At 40.6% G+C, this 16,195-nt stretch overlaps 2 protein-coding genes across 3 annotated transcripts; one reads left to right on the top strand and one right to left on the bottom strand.

Annotated features, from left to right (window-relative positions):
- Window positions 1–4,178: 4,178 nt before the first annotated feature.
- On the bottom strand, window positions 4,179–7,677 carry narfl (nuclear prelamin A recognition factor-like). Its single transcript, XM_068719100.1, has 11 exons — window positions 7,602–7,677; window positions 6,870–6,965; window positions 6,640–6,783; window positions 6,386–6,515; window positions 6,168–6,302; window positions 5,686–5,818; window positions 5,415–5,542; window positions 5,247–5,319; window positions 5,014–5,151; window positions 4,641–4,798; window positions 4,179–4,505 (listed from the first exon to the last, which is right to left on the bottom strand). Exons 1-11 carry the CDS (start codon window positions 7,665–7,667, stop codon window positions 4,264–4,266), a joined length of 1,443 nt encoding a protein of 480 aa, XP_068575201.1. The 5' UTR covers window positions 7,668–7,677; the 3' UTR covers window positions 4,179–4,263.
- Window positions 7,678–8,759: 1,082 nt separating this feature from the next.
- On the top strand, window positions 8,760–15,879 carry e4f1 (E4F transcription factor 1). Of its 2 annotated transcripts, none has more exons than XM_068719088.1 (14): window positions 8,760–8,912; window positions 9,201–9,334; window positions 9,422–9,506; window positions 9,845–10,017; window positions 10,198–10,318; window positions 10,421–10,573; window positions 11,016–11,206; window positions 11,340–11,576; window positions 12,036–12,147; window positions 12,349–12,566; window positions 12,676–12,874; window positions 12,967–13,127; window positions 14,166–14,228; window positions 14,353–15,879. In XM_068719088.1, exons 1-14 carry the CDS (start codon window positions 8,816–8,818, stop codon window positions 14,728–14,730), a joined length of 2,322 nt encoding a protein of 773 aa, XP_068575189.1. In that variant the 5' UTR covers window positions 8,760–8,815; the 3' UTR covers window positions 14,731–15,879. The 2 variants fall into 2 exon arrangements, with proteins under 2 accessions (XP_068575189.1, XP_068575188.1); XM_068719087.1 differs by having other exon boundaries at window positions 12,964–13,127.
- The last annotated feature ends 316 nt before the right edge of the window (window positions 15,880–16,195 follow it).

The raw sequence follows: 16,195 nt of genomic DNA, 5'->3' as shown, positions 1-16,195 counted from the left end.
TACGGTTATGGGTTTTTTTAGGTTTTGTTTGACAGGTGTTTCCCAGGTTTTTCTCCTTGAAATGGCTGCAGGCACGCGGTGTTCTTAATGCAGCTAATTACTGATGTTTATAAACACACAGACTCAAGCACATACACTCCATCTCTCTGTGTGTCTCTCTCTCGGTGTGTGTGTCTCTCTCATACAGTCATTCAGGTCTTGGAGATTTTTAGAGGACCCCACACACCCACCCACACACACACACACACACACACACACACACACACACACACACACACACACACACACCATTTTAAAATACAAGCCCCACAGAGTGATTTCTAACTGGAATGCTTGTGATGAAGCCTGTCATTTAATAACCTCTGTTTGTGTTTGTCAAACATTATGATTATGTCTCCTCTCACCCACCCAGCCCCACCCTTTCAAAATAAAAGCCTCACAGAGTGAAATCTAACTGAAATGCTTGTGATGAAGCCTGCCATTTAATAACCTCTGTTTGTGTGTTTCAAACATTATGATTCTGTCTCCTCTCATCCTCTCTCCCCCACCCTGCCAAAATAAAAGCCCCATGGATTAACTGTATTTAAATATTAAGCTCAAAATTAGGCTTTTTTGTTAATAATAATAATAATTAATGCTCTTACTAATACTGCGACAACTACTACTACTGCTGCTAATATTTCTAGTATTACTACTATTACTACTACTGCTACTACTACTACAACTTGTGTTACTATTACTACTACTACTACAAATATCACTACTTCTACTACTAGTACTTATTATAATGCTACTAATACTTCTACTACTAATAATACTTCTACTACAACTACAACTTCTACTAGTACTACTACTACTACAAATATCACTACTGCTACTACTAGCACTTATTCTAATGCTACTAATACGTCTACTACAAACAATACTTCCACTACAATTACAACTTCTACAACTTCTAACTGAAGTTAGAGCTGAAGTGCTAGCTGATGAGTGTTACAGATGGTTTAGCAGTGGGGTGTACTGCCTTGTATACTGTGGGGTCTGCATGTATTCGGGGAGGCATGTCCTGATTTTCAGTGGTCCAACGCTTGCTGGTGGGAGGAGAACATTATCGATAGAGTCCAGTAGAGCGCACCACCTTAGCCTAGAGTTGTGATGTAAGCAATATTGTAACCTGTGTTTTGGACATACAAGGTTTCTGCTCAACGGCAATCATATGTGTTACCACCTGGCTCAAGGCTGGCAACAAAAAGGGAGGCCACACACACACAATCACAAAGAAAACATGTTGAAGTAGTTTACAACTCTCTGTTAATTCAATTATAATACCGGTAAATAAGACTAATATTAAAAATATCCATAAACCCGTCAGAGATGTTTTTACTGTAGAATAATATCTTTGTTTTTAAACTCAAATACCATTTGGAACTTCTTTTATGACGTAACTTTGATCATTTTAATCTTCTAGCTGCAGTTTTGTTAAAATCACTTAAACTTAAACAGATTCCAGTACTTCTTCTTTGTAGTCACCTTTGTGTCATACAATTGTATTAATACGATATATAATTAATTAGAGGGCTAGAAATATAGAACATTGATTTGATTTTTTATTTGATTTTGTTGATTGACAGGACACAGGTGCACAGGCAGATCGGACTCGGACTCTCAGAGTCGGGGCTCCGGGGATCAGGATGCTGGCCTGGCGGCGGGAACTGGAGGTCGCTGCGGCTCGACCGATCTGCCTGCCCTCCGTTGTCGATCCACGGGACATCACGCCGCCGATCTGCATGCCCTCCGTTGTCGATCCACGGGACACCACGCCGTCGAGCCGCAGCGACCTCCAGTTCCCGCCGCCAGGCCAGCGTCCTGTTTCTCGGAGCCCTACTACTAATAATACTTCTACAACAACTACAACTTCTACTACTACTACTACTACTACTACTACAAATATCACTACTGCTACTACTAGTACTTATTCTAATGCTACTAGTACTTCTACTAATAATAATACTTCTACTACAACTACAATTTCTACTACTACTACTACTACTACTACTACTACTACAAATATCACTACTGCTGACATTTTTTAAGCCACAGAAACCGTTCGAATATCAAAATGTTCAGCTCTTTCAGGAGAGGGTGATATGACTTCATATTTGTAATCTTTAAACTATTTATATTATTAAGCTTTTTGCAATTTTTTTTCAATGGGATATCTATGGAGAAAATCTTCAAATCCTGTTAAACTTCTTCAACTTTCAAAGCCTTCTTCTTTCTCATACTTTCAGCTACAGACACCATAGTTAGACATTTCAACTAGAAGGGTTTTTAGCAGTGCAGTTTAAATGCTTTCGGGCTTCAACATTTTTCAGACAGGTAGTCTCTCATTTCTGTATTTTCAGCAATGTTTTTGCAATTCATTTCATCTTTCAGCATTCCACCACATTTTCAGCAGGAAATGCATTTTCTAGTTAATCATATTGACATATTTACAGAAGTGATATAATGTAGTTGTATATAATATGAGCAACAATTTGGACCCGCTCAAGGATCTGTAGATTAGGGACCACTGTTTCTATATTAACTGTTTGCCCAATTTAAATCACTGACAAGTAATTAGTGGATGAAAACATATTCAGATCCTTCACTGCAGTAAACGTACTAATACTGATGAAACAATCCATTACGAGTAAATATCTGCATTCAAAACCTTAGTCAAGTATGTTATCATCAGCAAAATGTACTGCAGAAAGTAAAAGTACCTGTGCAGTAAGACAGCACTGGTAGTGCAATCTGAAAATCTCTGAAAATCTGAGTCTGTGTCACAGTGATATCCGGTCTATCCAAAGACGAGGATTGTAACCAATGTCAAGTCAAACAGGGTTGTTCTTTTACATAAATAGAAGGAATATAAAGAACTGAAGAAGATTTAAGCTAATTGTAAATAAAGGGAAAATAAAGCAGTTTGTAAAGTAATTAATACTGACAATCTGACTATTCGGGAATAAACAGGGCGGAACCAATCTGGCTAGAAGTCTAGATAAGGGGACACGCAGTGACACACCGTGTCGCAGTAAATACAGTCCGGAATCAGACAAACACCGCACCAAAAGAGATCGCATGAGATGGAGATCTGCGATCTGACTGTGCATGACTGACGGGTCTAAAAGTCCGGAGAGGCAGCCGGTAAGAGAGCGGAACTGTGCAACAACTGAGAGACTTTGTATCTGACGTCAAGATCACTGCCGTGATGTATTGTAGGGTGCAATTTCCTTGTGTCCACTTTCACTCTTTATTAATGTTTATTTTTTATGTCTGGTATCCTTGTGACTGCCAGAGAATTTTAATTTACTTTTTAATAATTTCATTTGGATATACTGTATTTATACTGTACAGTTTCTCTCTTGCTTACTTTTTGCAGTTGGACTCTACACAATTGATTAACCGTAAAATGCCATTTAAGTTAATTTGTGTATAATTCTGCACTTTATACTCAGTATTTTGAAGTCAGATATATTGCACTCATAAATTGTACAAGGGTTGAAATAACAGTTTGCATCACTATAAATGTAAATTGATGCTTTTCTTCTCATAGTGAGTGAATCCTCACTTGAGTTTATAATTGAACATCAGAGTCAAGATTATTCAATAAATGAGTCGATATTCTGTTGGACACATTCTTTGCATCTTTTAAGAAGAATTTACAAAATAAGTGGCTACAATTAAATAAAGTGTTTTATTTGTCAATATACATATGGTTAAATAATCACGGAATGATTATATTTTGCTGTGTTATTTCAGCCAACATTTTCAAAGTGTAACAGGTGGCACAATAATGATTAACTATGTATACATTTGGAAGGACAATCAGCAGTATAGGGGCACATGAGATCATATACATATTTTGGTTCGGGTTGAGCATTGTGTCTACGCCCTTGCTCTGCTTGCCAGGCACACAACTTTTAGACGGAGAAAAGTGGTTTAAAAGATTATTGGCTTCATCAAACCAGCTTATATTCCACTTTGCCCACAACCCTTCTCTTCTCTCTGAAGAGAGACAGACATAGTCTCATATATAAATATATATATATATATATATATATATATATATATATATATATATATATATATATATATATATATATAAATATATATATATATATATATATATATATATATATATTTGGATATATATATTTGGACGGTTCTGTAGTCAGTGTTTGCTCTAAAAAAATTAATGGATTGTAGCAAAAGCATTCTTCACCACTTCATAGTGAGTCCGTTTGTCATCTTCTCTACAGTGTGGTAGCGAGTGTGCAGCAGCTCCTTGGCTCTCTCCTCCCCTACACTGTGGAGCCAGGTCTGGTACAGCTCGGCCACGCGGGTGTCATCTTCTGGCGACAGGGGTCGCTCTGCCGTGTAGAGCTCCTCAACCTTCTGGAGAAGCTCCTTGGGGTTCTGAGCAGGTAAGGGCTTCACCTGTCCACCACCGTTTAGACAGCCTGAATATAGACAAGAGGATGCTGGGTTTATTGTTTCATTTATCCAACTGATAAAAAGTCATATATGTTGTACTAATGGAGCAACAGAGCAATGGCACACACAGGGAAAGTTTACATCTGCATATTTCCATTTACCTGAGGGACAGGCCATAACTTCCACAAAGTGGTACGGCGACTTCCCCCTCTTGAGTTTCTGCACCAGGTTCTGGATGTTTCGGAAGCCGTATGTGGAAGCAAAGGACAACAGGACAACACCATCTTTCTCTAGAGTCACTTCCTGGAAGTCTTTATTCCTGTGGCAGAGGGGTTGAGGTGGGAAAACCAGGTAAGGTGGAAACACTTATACACAAGACAAGCAAGCTGGTGCAATTCATTTTTAAACAGATGATCGGCCCTTCCTCTCAGCCTGCACACATAAAGCTTCTAAAAACATGAATTTGTACCGGACTCAAGCTTGATTGTTCCACCAACAAAGCAGTCAAGCTTCTTAAAGCTGAGACAGACTCACCGGAGGGTCTTGTAGGTTAGCTCCTTCACTTCCTCTCCAAACAGCTGCTTGGCTGCATAGGTGAAGACATGATGGAGGTAACCCCCTGACCCGCTCCCAGAATGGCTCAGGAACTCATCCCCACTCACACTGCTGCACCTGGGTCAAGAATAATTATGTAGTGTGTGTGAGTTCATCTGTTCTTCTGGGGAGTCAAGCCATGGCTAACAAAAACAAAATGTCCCATAACTTACATTGTATCTAGCGGTGCAGGTTCCACATCATTAAGAGACACATTTTTCTCCTCCAGCATTTTCTGAACCTCTCCTATGTGAGACGTGAGAAAAGCATGAGAAAAGTATAAAAGAGATGATACACCACGTTCATATAGACAAAGAGCATCATAAGAGTTGTTACTGTACCAGATGTGATGACACAGTCCACTTCTCGAGTCTCAGCTTCGTTCAGGTAGAAGTCTGACCGCGAGGCCTCAAGTTTCTTGTCAAAGCAGGGCATCACTGTTACATGGTAGATCTGCTCTACTAAGCCCCTAACAACACACAGACAATACACAACTCAATAACAAAATAAAATTATATATATATATATATATATATATATATATATATATATATATATATACAAATATATATATATATATATATACAAATATAAATGCAATATCTGATGTACAGATGTCCCGGTACCTGTTGTTCAGCAAAATAGCCTTTAACTAGCGAACCCATCATCTGCTGGGGGGAGCGAGTGGAACTAATGTAAGGAAGAATGAACTCCCCGTGGGTCTTCTCTGCATAGCAAATCCAACCTGAGCAAATCACACACACACACACACACACACACACACACACACACACACACACACACACACACACACACACACACACACACACACACACGGTGGGAGATGTCTTTGAGCAAACATGGCTATCATAAGAAATGTAATTATTATTACACTGAAGTGACCGACACTGCCTTTTGCCTTTTATTAAGCACATCAGGTCAGCTACATAGAAATTAATAACTTTTTAATTCTACTTTTACATTATATTAATCCATGAAATTTCACATTGCAAGAATCTGCAATTTAAAAGGGGCACTGAAAGCTAGAGAGCTGATGAGAAATGAGGGGCGAAAACAGGGTTTTAGAGGAATACCTGGACAGGCTGATGTCAGCATGGGCAGACTCTTGCTGTCCTGCTCCTTCCTCTGGAAACGCTCCACAAACTCTCTCTGGCTCTCCAGCAGGCTGAAGGTACGACTAAAGCTCGTTTCAAACACATGATGAACCCCTGCGATAATGATAATAATCTTCAGAAGTGGTCGTGTCTGCCTAAATCAACCGCTCAAAAGAAAAAGTAACACTTGCACTCACCAAGGCCTTTGAAGAAAGAAGTAAGCCTCCTGCCCGCCTCGCTACTGCTGAGCTCAAAGCGTGCCGCGAGTGAGGCTCTAGACTGCGGGGACACCGACACCACCACCACCTTCTGCTCTGTGGCGCTGGACTGTGGAGGGAGTTCAAGTGACGAAATACAGCGACACCCAACGTTATTGCTATCACATTCCCAAAGCTGCAAAAGTGATCATAACCAGACACGTACTACACAAGCATCCAAACACATAATCTACCTCGTTGTTGCGCAGCACTTTGAAGAGCTCCTCATGGCTCTGCTGAGTGATGAGGACGCTCTCAGCCGAGGTGATACAGCCACTGCAGGCTAAACAGTCATTCAGTGTGATCTTCGCTTTCTCCAGCTTCTGCTTACCACCGTCCTGCAAACAGAAGGCAAATTACATCAAGGTAAATAGTGGTGCAATGTTCCTTCACACACAGGTTTTAATTAAGCTGTGAAACCCACCCGGTTGACTTGGACATAGCTGCCGTCATCTTCTATTTGAATTCTGGCCACAGATTTGCCGTGTTTCTTCTCTACTTTAACAGGTTTGACACATTCCTGCAAAACATAAACCACATATGTAAACCAAACTGCAAGACACTTGGGTTTATTTCCTTCTAATCAACTTTATGAACATGATAAACACAGCAGGTCATAACAACACCCAAAGGCACCTGACAACAACAAAGGAAAGATAATTAAATAAGTAAATAAAGAAATAATATACAAGATAAAAAACAGTAATAGATGGGAACACTAGACCAACGTTTCTAGACAGATTCATTTAAGTCATTTTCTTCACTATCTGACAATGACTCGTGCGGCAGTAACGTATACGTAGTTATTACCCAACATTGCTCTTTCACTGTAGTTACACAATTGCTAACATTAGCAGCAAGCTAACTGTGTAGCACGCCTTCGATGCTTTAAACGTTTGCAGGTTTTGACATCAGTTACAACAATTAGAGAACAATACATCGTCATTAGCTTCTACCCAGGGGGGTTCGTGGTTGCGTTTATTTTGTAGCTCAAACAGCAGAACTGACTGGATCAGCTAACGGTTAGCTAGCGACGTTAGCCGAAACATGCGTGCTATTTCAGAACGTTTTCGCTATCTGTGAAATGAATCGTTAGCGTTAACTTGTCTTCTTTGAATGGAACCGATGTTATAACTTGTTATGATAGTTCAACTACCTGAGAGGGGGTGATAAAGTCGTCGAGATCTGTCAACTGCAGCACACCGCTGAAGTGAGAAGCCATATTCACTGCCGTAAAGTGTTTGTTATTTACTATTGTGTCGTGAAAGCTAACCTTGATTCAACTCCAGCAGAGACAAACATCATCTCATCAACCAGATGTTGCTGTGCTTGCCTGTCATCTTTTACAATGCGGTTTTAATTAGTTCACCTGAAATAAATGGGAATAAAGAGGAATTATAGGTATAACATATATTCATAAAATAAATCAAAACAACACATTTACAGCTTATTGATACTACATCCCCTCACCCAATAATTGCTCTTACCCAATGGGACTAGTTTTACATTGTATTTTTTGTATTATTTTTACATTTTTGTTTTTCCCTGTAAACTGTATCCCTCTTTAAAATGTTTTTTTTTTCAATTATGTAATATTTAATTTAAATTGCATCAAGAATGCAGCATTGTTTCTCTGTGCAAGTAACCCTGCAAGACAAACAACAGTGTGAACATTAAAAAGATTTTTGAACCGTTCAGTAAATAAGAAGTTGCTACCTGGACTCGCATATGTTATGTTGAAATGAAGGCTCTTGACTCACAGAAATTCTAGTTTCATGGATCATTATCATGGGTTCCTGTAAGAAAGGAGAGACAGTAACTAAAATTGTGTACGTTCAGAAGAATCTGTGATAACTATAAGGATCTCCACATTAATAATGAAGGTATTCTAAGTGAAAGCTCTTGGTTTTGGATGTTTCCCATGTTTAATAAAGTATCTCCATATTACTGTGTCCTGATCCACATCACAGCTGCTGCATACAGCTGCAGATAATGTTTCAAGAATACTTTAACAGTAAGAGCAAAATATACATACATTATCACTGTCAAAAAAGTGTAAACATTGTTAATGAAATATTCACAACACATATAAATAGATACATTTAATATGTATCTATATAATGTATACGTATAAATATATCTACATTTGTAAAAATATATTTAGGACCAAATTCTGAACATTTTTTAAAGTATTTCATGTCAGTGTTATGAGAAAAATTGGGTCAAATAAAGTCTTCTTGTTGTCTCCTCTCTGTCGATTAAAGACACGCGCGCACGCGCCCTTTTGTTGTTATGACTACGAGGTCGTAAATCCGCCATGTTTTCCCTCCTCGTAGCGGCGTTGCGACAGAGACGGAGAATTCTAACGACATGAATGTAGAAAATAATCATACGGCAGAAACAGAGAGTGAGCAAACGACCAACGGCAACGAGACGATCACCATCCAGACGACACTGGGAGATGAAGGTAACTCTCTTCATAGCTGAAACAACACTGAAGTATGTATAAAATATTGCGTTTGGGCCTAGCTAACTTCCTCCATCGTGAAACGTTGCTAGCAGCTAGCTGCCTTTAGCAACAACATTAGCTAGTTTTGCGTCCCCGCTGCAGCTTTACTCAGATTCGAAATCCAGCCAGTCAGCAGTATTCAGATAAGTTACAGATGTCTTCAGCGATGTGGTAGCTGACAGCACCAGCACTTAATGAAGGTGTCCTATTGTGTAATGTGTAACGTTGTGTCTCTGTGCTGTTAAGATGAAGATGTGCACAAGTGCGGACGCTGTCAGTCCGAGTTTTCCACGCTGGAGGCTTTCATTCAGCACAAGCTGCAACACAACTGCAAACGTGTGGAGGCACGAGAGGCGGACAGCCAAGAGGCCGATCAGGAGGTATGAACCGGGACGTGTGGGTTTGTATTCGGTGAACACTACCGTCACAATAGGGAGAACACATGTTTATCTGCATTTTGGTTGCAGGTTACTGCAGCCAATGGAAGTTCTTCTTCAGAGGTGAAAACAGCTGACGGTGCATCTTCGGATGAACCATCGAAGACTACTCATGGTGGGTTAACATTAAGACTGCAACTTACTGTTTTTGTCAAATTATTTGCCAATGATTTATTTGCAAAATCGTGATTTGTTGTTGTTGAAAAAAATGCCTATTATCATTTCCCACAGGCAAGTTATTCCAATTGTGTGTTTTAACCCACTATCGGCCCAAACCATAGTTAGTTTACTTCCATGTAAGACAAAGGAAAACATTAAATTAATTTGAGAAGCTGAGATTAGCAAATTGTGAATCGTAAATAAATTGCTTAAAAAAATATTTAGTTGTTGATCAACATTTTGGATCTGCAGAGGAACTGAATTGTTATTTTATCTTCTTTTTTTTCCACACAGACCCGTTGGGTCGAGGTCGCAGGAAGAAAACTGTTTCACTCAAAGCCACTGACCACTCGGACGGGACTGAAGGATCCTTATCTGACAACGCTGACGGTGACAACAAGCCTGCTTACAAAGTCACCCAAGAGGGACGCTACATTTGCCAACTTTGTGACAAGACATTTAAAACAGTGAGTCGTATAAAGTGTGTGTGTGTGTCTTTTATCAGGAAATGTCGGTTATATTTTCTCACGTAAGTAACTGAGGTGAGTTTTCCTAATTGTTAGAAATCCTTTTCATGAATGATACAAGGCAGGGTATTTATCACAATCTATGTTGTCTTTGTAATACGTTCTATTTTCACCAAACAGACCAACATCTTGAGAACTCACATGAAAACTCACAGTGACCAAAAGAACTTCTCATGTGACCTATGTGGGACCTCCTTTCGCACTAAAGGCTCACTGATTCGTCACAACCGTCGTCACACTGGTACAGACTGTGAACATGGACTGTTTTTTTTGCCTTGAATTAATGTTCTCTTAAATACATTTACCCTAATGATAACACAACTTTCTTCCTGTTCTCTTGCAGATGAGCGGCCATATCGCTGCACCCTATGTGGCCAGTCCTTCAGAGAGTCAGGGGCCCTCACCAGACACCTTAAGGCCCTCACACCATGCACAGAAAAGATCCGCTTTGTTCAGTACAAGGAGATCTTGGTCAGCAAAGATGGAGTACAAAAAGGTCAGATTCATGCTGCAGAAGCTGTTATATTGTGCCTAGTGTGTCTGTGCTGAATAGCGTAGCTTCATGGTGTTGCACAATGAATTCTATCAAAGAAAATGAGCTTCAGCTATTGACGAAGTCCTTGAGAATTTAAAAAGTTGAGCAATGTAGTAGTTTTAAAGATACTGCGAGTAACTTTCATTTTGTGTTGATTTTGGTGGTCCCTGTGGACAAAAAAAGTGTTTCCGAGCACAAGAGTTCCTTTTAGAAAAGCTCTCATTCTACTGTAGTAGGGCCCGGCAGTCTGCTCTGTGCTGTCCTGGTTCTGGTTCTCACGTGACTCTCTTCCCTTCAGCGGGCCGAGCAATACGGCCTTGGCCTCCACCAGCATGGCGTCTGTGTTGTTCTGTTCCAGCGGGAAAGGAATTGAGTCACTGACAGGTCTGTGTGAATTGTGCAGGAGTCGTAGAGGATCGCGTTGCAATGGCTGCTCAGCAGCATGAGGTAGTGGTTGTGGAACAACAGCCAGAGGAGCAGGAGATGGTCGAAGCTCAGACTGCTGTCGTCAGCGTGGTGGAGGCCGGTTCCCAAGAGGTTCTCCATCAGGTTCACTTCACAATGGAGGTGAATGGAACAACACAGGAGCAACAGGTGAGTACAGAAAGGGTGCACGTTTTTGTAATGATAAAGAAAAAGTGGAGTTGAGGGTCTCAGTATGAGATGGTTCTGCTTGTAACTCTAATACAACCTTTTTCTGTTTTCCTGTTGCTCTGAATCTCACCAGGTTGTAGTAGAGCAGTCTCAGGCGGAAGCCCTGGCTGCTGCTGCAGCAGCAGGCGACAACCTCATCTGTCAGGCCATCATCAATTCTGGCATTGCACTGGGGACAGAGGAAGCCGTGGTGGAGGAGACCTCGGAGGAAACTGAGGAAATAGAAAAAGAGGTTTCTGACTGTCCTGAAGTTGATGAGAGTGTCACTGAGATCCAGGTGAAAGAAGAGTTTGTGGAGATGGAGACGGAGGTAAAGATGACAGTAATTAATAATGACCAGTGCGTTTACTGTATCGATTTCTGCTGAAAGACACGTTTTGCAATTTGTCCTTTTTAAATATTAGTTTGACGTTACTCTAAAAGTACTAGAACTGACAAAAAACTAAAGGAAACTAATGTTGTTGTTTTTTTTAGATTTAACAGTAACTCTAACTGGGGGGGGGGGGGTAAATTGTGATCTGATTTGGTGAGCTAGAGGGAGGTTACCAGTGTGTGTGTTCAGCTCAGATAAGTCATTGCAATGCTCTGTTCTTGAGATGTAACGCTGCTGCACCTGAGCTGCAGAGAACACACCATACTGTTCTTCTACCAAGATGTCAGCTTCCAGTTCCATTCAGCATCAACTGATCAGTTCTGGAAACATTTGAATCATTATTTGCGCACATAGGTTTAATTCTCTGATGCCTCATTGTCTGTGTTTGTTTTGCAGGAAGCAGGTGATGGACTTGATCAAACATCATTTAAATTGTACACATGTCCACACTGTAATCGCTCCTTCAAGGGACTGAATTACTTCCGCTTTCATGTCAAGGGCCACTTGGGTAAGTCCATCACTATTAATGAAGACTCGCAGCGTCACTGTATGCTCCCCTCTTATGTTCTTTTTTTTTTATATTGACTTTTATCAAAAGAAAGCAGTTGATGGGACCGAATTTAGAGAAATATTACGTTGGAATTTATGGACTTTTTGTATATATACATAATATGTAATTCTTCTCTGTGTATACTTTGTCTTTATGCAGGTTACAAGCCCTTCAAGTGCACACTGTGCCATAAGGAGTTTCTGACCGGTTACCTGCTGAAGAAACACATGGAAGTCCATGTCAGCGAGAGGAGGTACAAGTGTGGTGAGTGTGGCAAGCTGTACAAAACCATCGGGCATGTACGAGAGCACATGAGGGCGCACTCGGATGAGAGACCTTACCGCTGTGCCAGATGCAACAAGGGATATAAGACTAAGGTGATTTTTTTTTTTTTTTATAGATGAGACTTATACAACAAAGACTTCTAAGCTTATATTTCATAGTTTAGTTTGTGACATCTCTAACATATCTCTTTGTCTCGCTTAGAATGCCTTGCAGGTGCATCAGCGGACCCATGGGGATGATAAACCTTATGTGTGTCAGTTCTGCTTGAGAGGGTTCAGGGAGAAAGGTTCTCTAGTGCGACACATCCGCCATCACACCGGGGAGAAGCCTTTCAAGTGCCCAAAGTGTGGGCGAGGCTTTGCTGAGCACGGGACTCTCAATCGGCACATACGTGCGAAAGGTCTGTGTCATTGACACACTTAAAGAAAACTAGTATTCGCAGCAGTGCTAAAGATGAACATAATTAACGCAAACTGTGATTTCGACCAGGAGGTTGCCAGAAGGATGACTCCAGTGAGCAGCCGGATGTGGTAACGGAGGAGAAGGCGTCAGTGGATGGCCTCGCTACATCAACCATCATCTCAGAGGATCCTCATGCCGTCCTGGTGGAGTTCTCCTCGGTGGTGGCAGACACACAGGAGTACATCATCAAGGTGAAGCACTAGGAAGCAGAGTTTAGAGAAAGTGATGTTTCTCTCCTTAGATCACAGCTTCACGGTGCATTTCAGGGCAAATCATATGTAGAATTTGATTGGGATCTTGTTCAAGCACCTCTGTCCCAAACAATGTTGTCACGGCAAGTGTTGTTTTTTATTTCCAATCAATATTAGAATACATGCCGATACATCACTGTAAATTGATGGATTTTCTGATTAGAACCAATCACTCAACACTTTCCTTTGCGGAGAGCTCTGACTTTGAACACTACGTTTCTGGACCATTAAAGAGAGCAAAACGTGACGCTGTGAGGACATTTTTATAAGAATATCTGAAATGAATGGTTCTTCATTATGCTCTATATCATAGAAACACAATTTAAAGACGCATACAAAATAATATGCTTTTCCTTATTGAAGACATTTCAACATTTGTGGGCCTGCCAAGGTTGGAAAGGCCCACAGAAGACTACACTACTTCTAAACCTTTGGATTAACGTATTTATACAAATCTCTAGGAGCTGCCGTAGGACTGTAGTGAGCAGCAATTGAATTTGCAGGACTTTTAGTCCACAGTAAAAATGAATGGATATCAGAAAGCACTTCAAATCTTTTAAAATAACAACTCTGACTCTAAAGATAAATGTTCCGGATAAGGGGTCAGCTTGATGGCTGCAGGAAACGATGGGGTTGAAGGTTTATTGAACTACTATCTATCTCCAAGCTTCAATAACTGTATGCTGTCAAAGAGTAACTGACTGAAGATGAGACTAGAGTTGATGCCTTTTGCGTTTTGTGTTCTTATTATGTTTTTTTGAGTGCAAACTAGAAGGACTTAACTACTTGTGATTTATGGAGGTGACATGTATAACAAGTCTTAAGCACAGCAAGTTAAACTTTTACTTAAACAGCATGCGTTAACAATGTCTTCACAGTGTAGAGCTATTTGTCGTGGTTATTTATTTCAAGTTTCTTATGGCTAGATTCAGCTTCTGTCATTTTGATTTGCTCTGCTTCTCTCATATCCACGTCTAGACTCAAACAGAGGAGGAGGTGCAGGAAGAAGAGGTTACACTCATTCAAGACAGCCAGCATGAGGTCAGTACACACAAATACACACTCGCACAAATAAGAACAATCATGAGCAGTTTCTAAAATTGTGTTGAATTATTGATTTTAATTATTTTATGACTCCTCCCTTTTTTCTGTTGAACCCTGCCAGATGGGAAACCAGATCATGAAAGTGGTGCAGCAAATTGTCAGCCAGTCGCACGGCGCCGGCGGCACGGGCAGCCACCAGATCATTGTGCGCAACATGGCGATGAACGAGGAGAGCGCGTCCATCTCGGACTGCGGCGACACGATCACCATCGCTACGCCCGAGAGCCTGACCGAGCAGGTGGCCCTGACGCTGGCCTCCGCCATCAGTGACGGCACGCTGCTGGCCACGGCGGGCACCGTGGAGACGGCGGACGGAACGGTTACGATGGTTACCACAGAGGAAACGGTGGTGGAGGAGGAGGGAATACAGATGGTGCAGCAAGAGGAATACCTCATCACCTCCCCAGAGGAGGTGGAGATTCAGACTGTCATTGTATGATGGAAGAGGATGCTAACTATGGACTGATGAATTTCTGCCGGACTGAACTTTGTGTTGCTGATTACTGAAGAGTTTATATGAGCCTCGTCTGAGATTTGATTACAAAACAAAGGCCAAAGTGTTTAAAAGGTTTATAGTTCCAGAAATAGACTTTTCTGTGTGGAGCGTAACGAGTGAGTGTGCATGAGGACTAGTTCTATCATGAATCTTTTGTAGATTAATTTACTAAAATGAAGCACTGCATTCAGTATTGTTGCTAATTTCAGAATATTTAGGTGCATACAGCTTTAAGATAGGGTTGGTAATCTTGATAAAATAGCAAGAGTATTTTAGTATTTAAAAACTAAAACCCAGCCCAGTATTTCCAACTCTTTTCCAATGTAGCGAGCAGCACTAGCCTTAAAAGTCCCTGAATCTGTGGAGAAAGTCACCAAGTCTACAACACTAACCCTTTAGGCCTCCCTCCAAAATGATCTCTATGGACATAAACAACCAACATAGCCGTCGTTAGTACCCACAGTTGTTAAGCTAGCAGTTTGAGGAAGACTTGTATGCAATGAGTGCCAGCAGGTACGCAGGCAGGCCATCCAATCGGATCATTCAGGCTGAATGCTTAAAATGATTGGATAGGCTTATTACAGTCATGCGTCATTTATTTTTTTTTTTTTTTGTCAGAGCATTTGACTTATTGATTGATGACAGGATGTAAATATAATTACAACAAAAAAAAAAGATTACCAACCTTAACTTTAACTTGAAACTAACCTGACTCCATGCATATTTCCTTAAGGTGGTACAAACTGAACATGTATCTGTTGTTGTAGCCTGGTCTCCGTTCTTTGCTGCAGTCAAAAGTGAAATTCCTTCTTACTCTTTTTCTTTTTTTTTTACTACCTAAAACGGCATCATTCCATCGCAGTTTTCACCTCTACAGTAAAGTCTTGGGATTCCCTTTTTAAAGACCGACCGATTCCCAAACTGTGCGTTCGTGCCTGCCTGTTTATGGCCATTCAAGGAGAGTATAAACTTCCCATGGTACAGTGCTTAATCATAATGCTTATTTTAAGCATGACAGATACACCAGACATTAAGATGTGATCAGTTTACTGAAGCAGAGTTTACATCAAATAAATGCTATTTTGTGATACACTTTGCTTCCGTTTATCTTCATTTGACATCCTGTTCTCATTGACTGTTCAATGAGGGATTTATTTCCTGTGATCATATTTACATACATTTCTTTTGGAAAAGTTATTTTAATGAGTGGAAACAACTACACAGCGCTTAACATTTGTCTTGGTAAACCCCAAATGTATACATTTTAGATGGTAATGAGCCACTGTAGCTTTTACTATTACAGAAAGAGTTGAGAGGCTTGTTACGGTTTCCCCGTCTACTCATTCATAGTTGTTGTGCTTCCCCAAAGTCTCCCTAACTTTAGTGGAAAAACACCTGAACATCAGCC

The sequence above is a fragment of the Cebidichthys violaceus genome, unplaced genomic scaffold, assembly GCF_023349555.1.
Source record: "Cebidichthys violaceus isolate CVI_PGR_0920_01 unplaced genomic scaffold, fCebVio1.0.p SCAF_23, whole genome shotgun sequence".
Lineage (NCBI taxonomy): Eukaryota > Metazoa > Chordata > Actinopteri > Perciformes > Stichaeidae > Cebidichthys > Cebidichthys violaceus.
The sequence above is the reverse complement of the archived record's forward strand: the minus strand, read 5'-3'. Positions and strand labels throughout refer to the sequence as shown.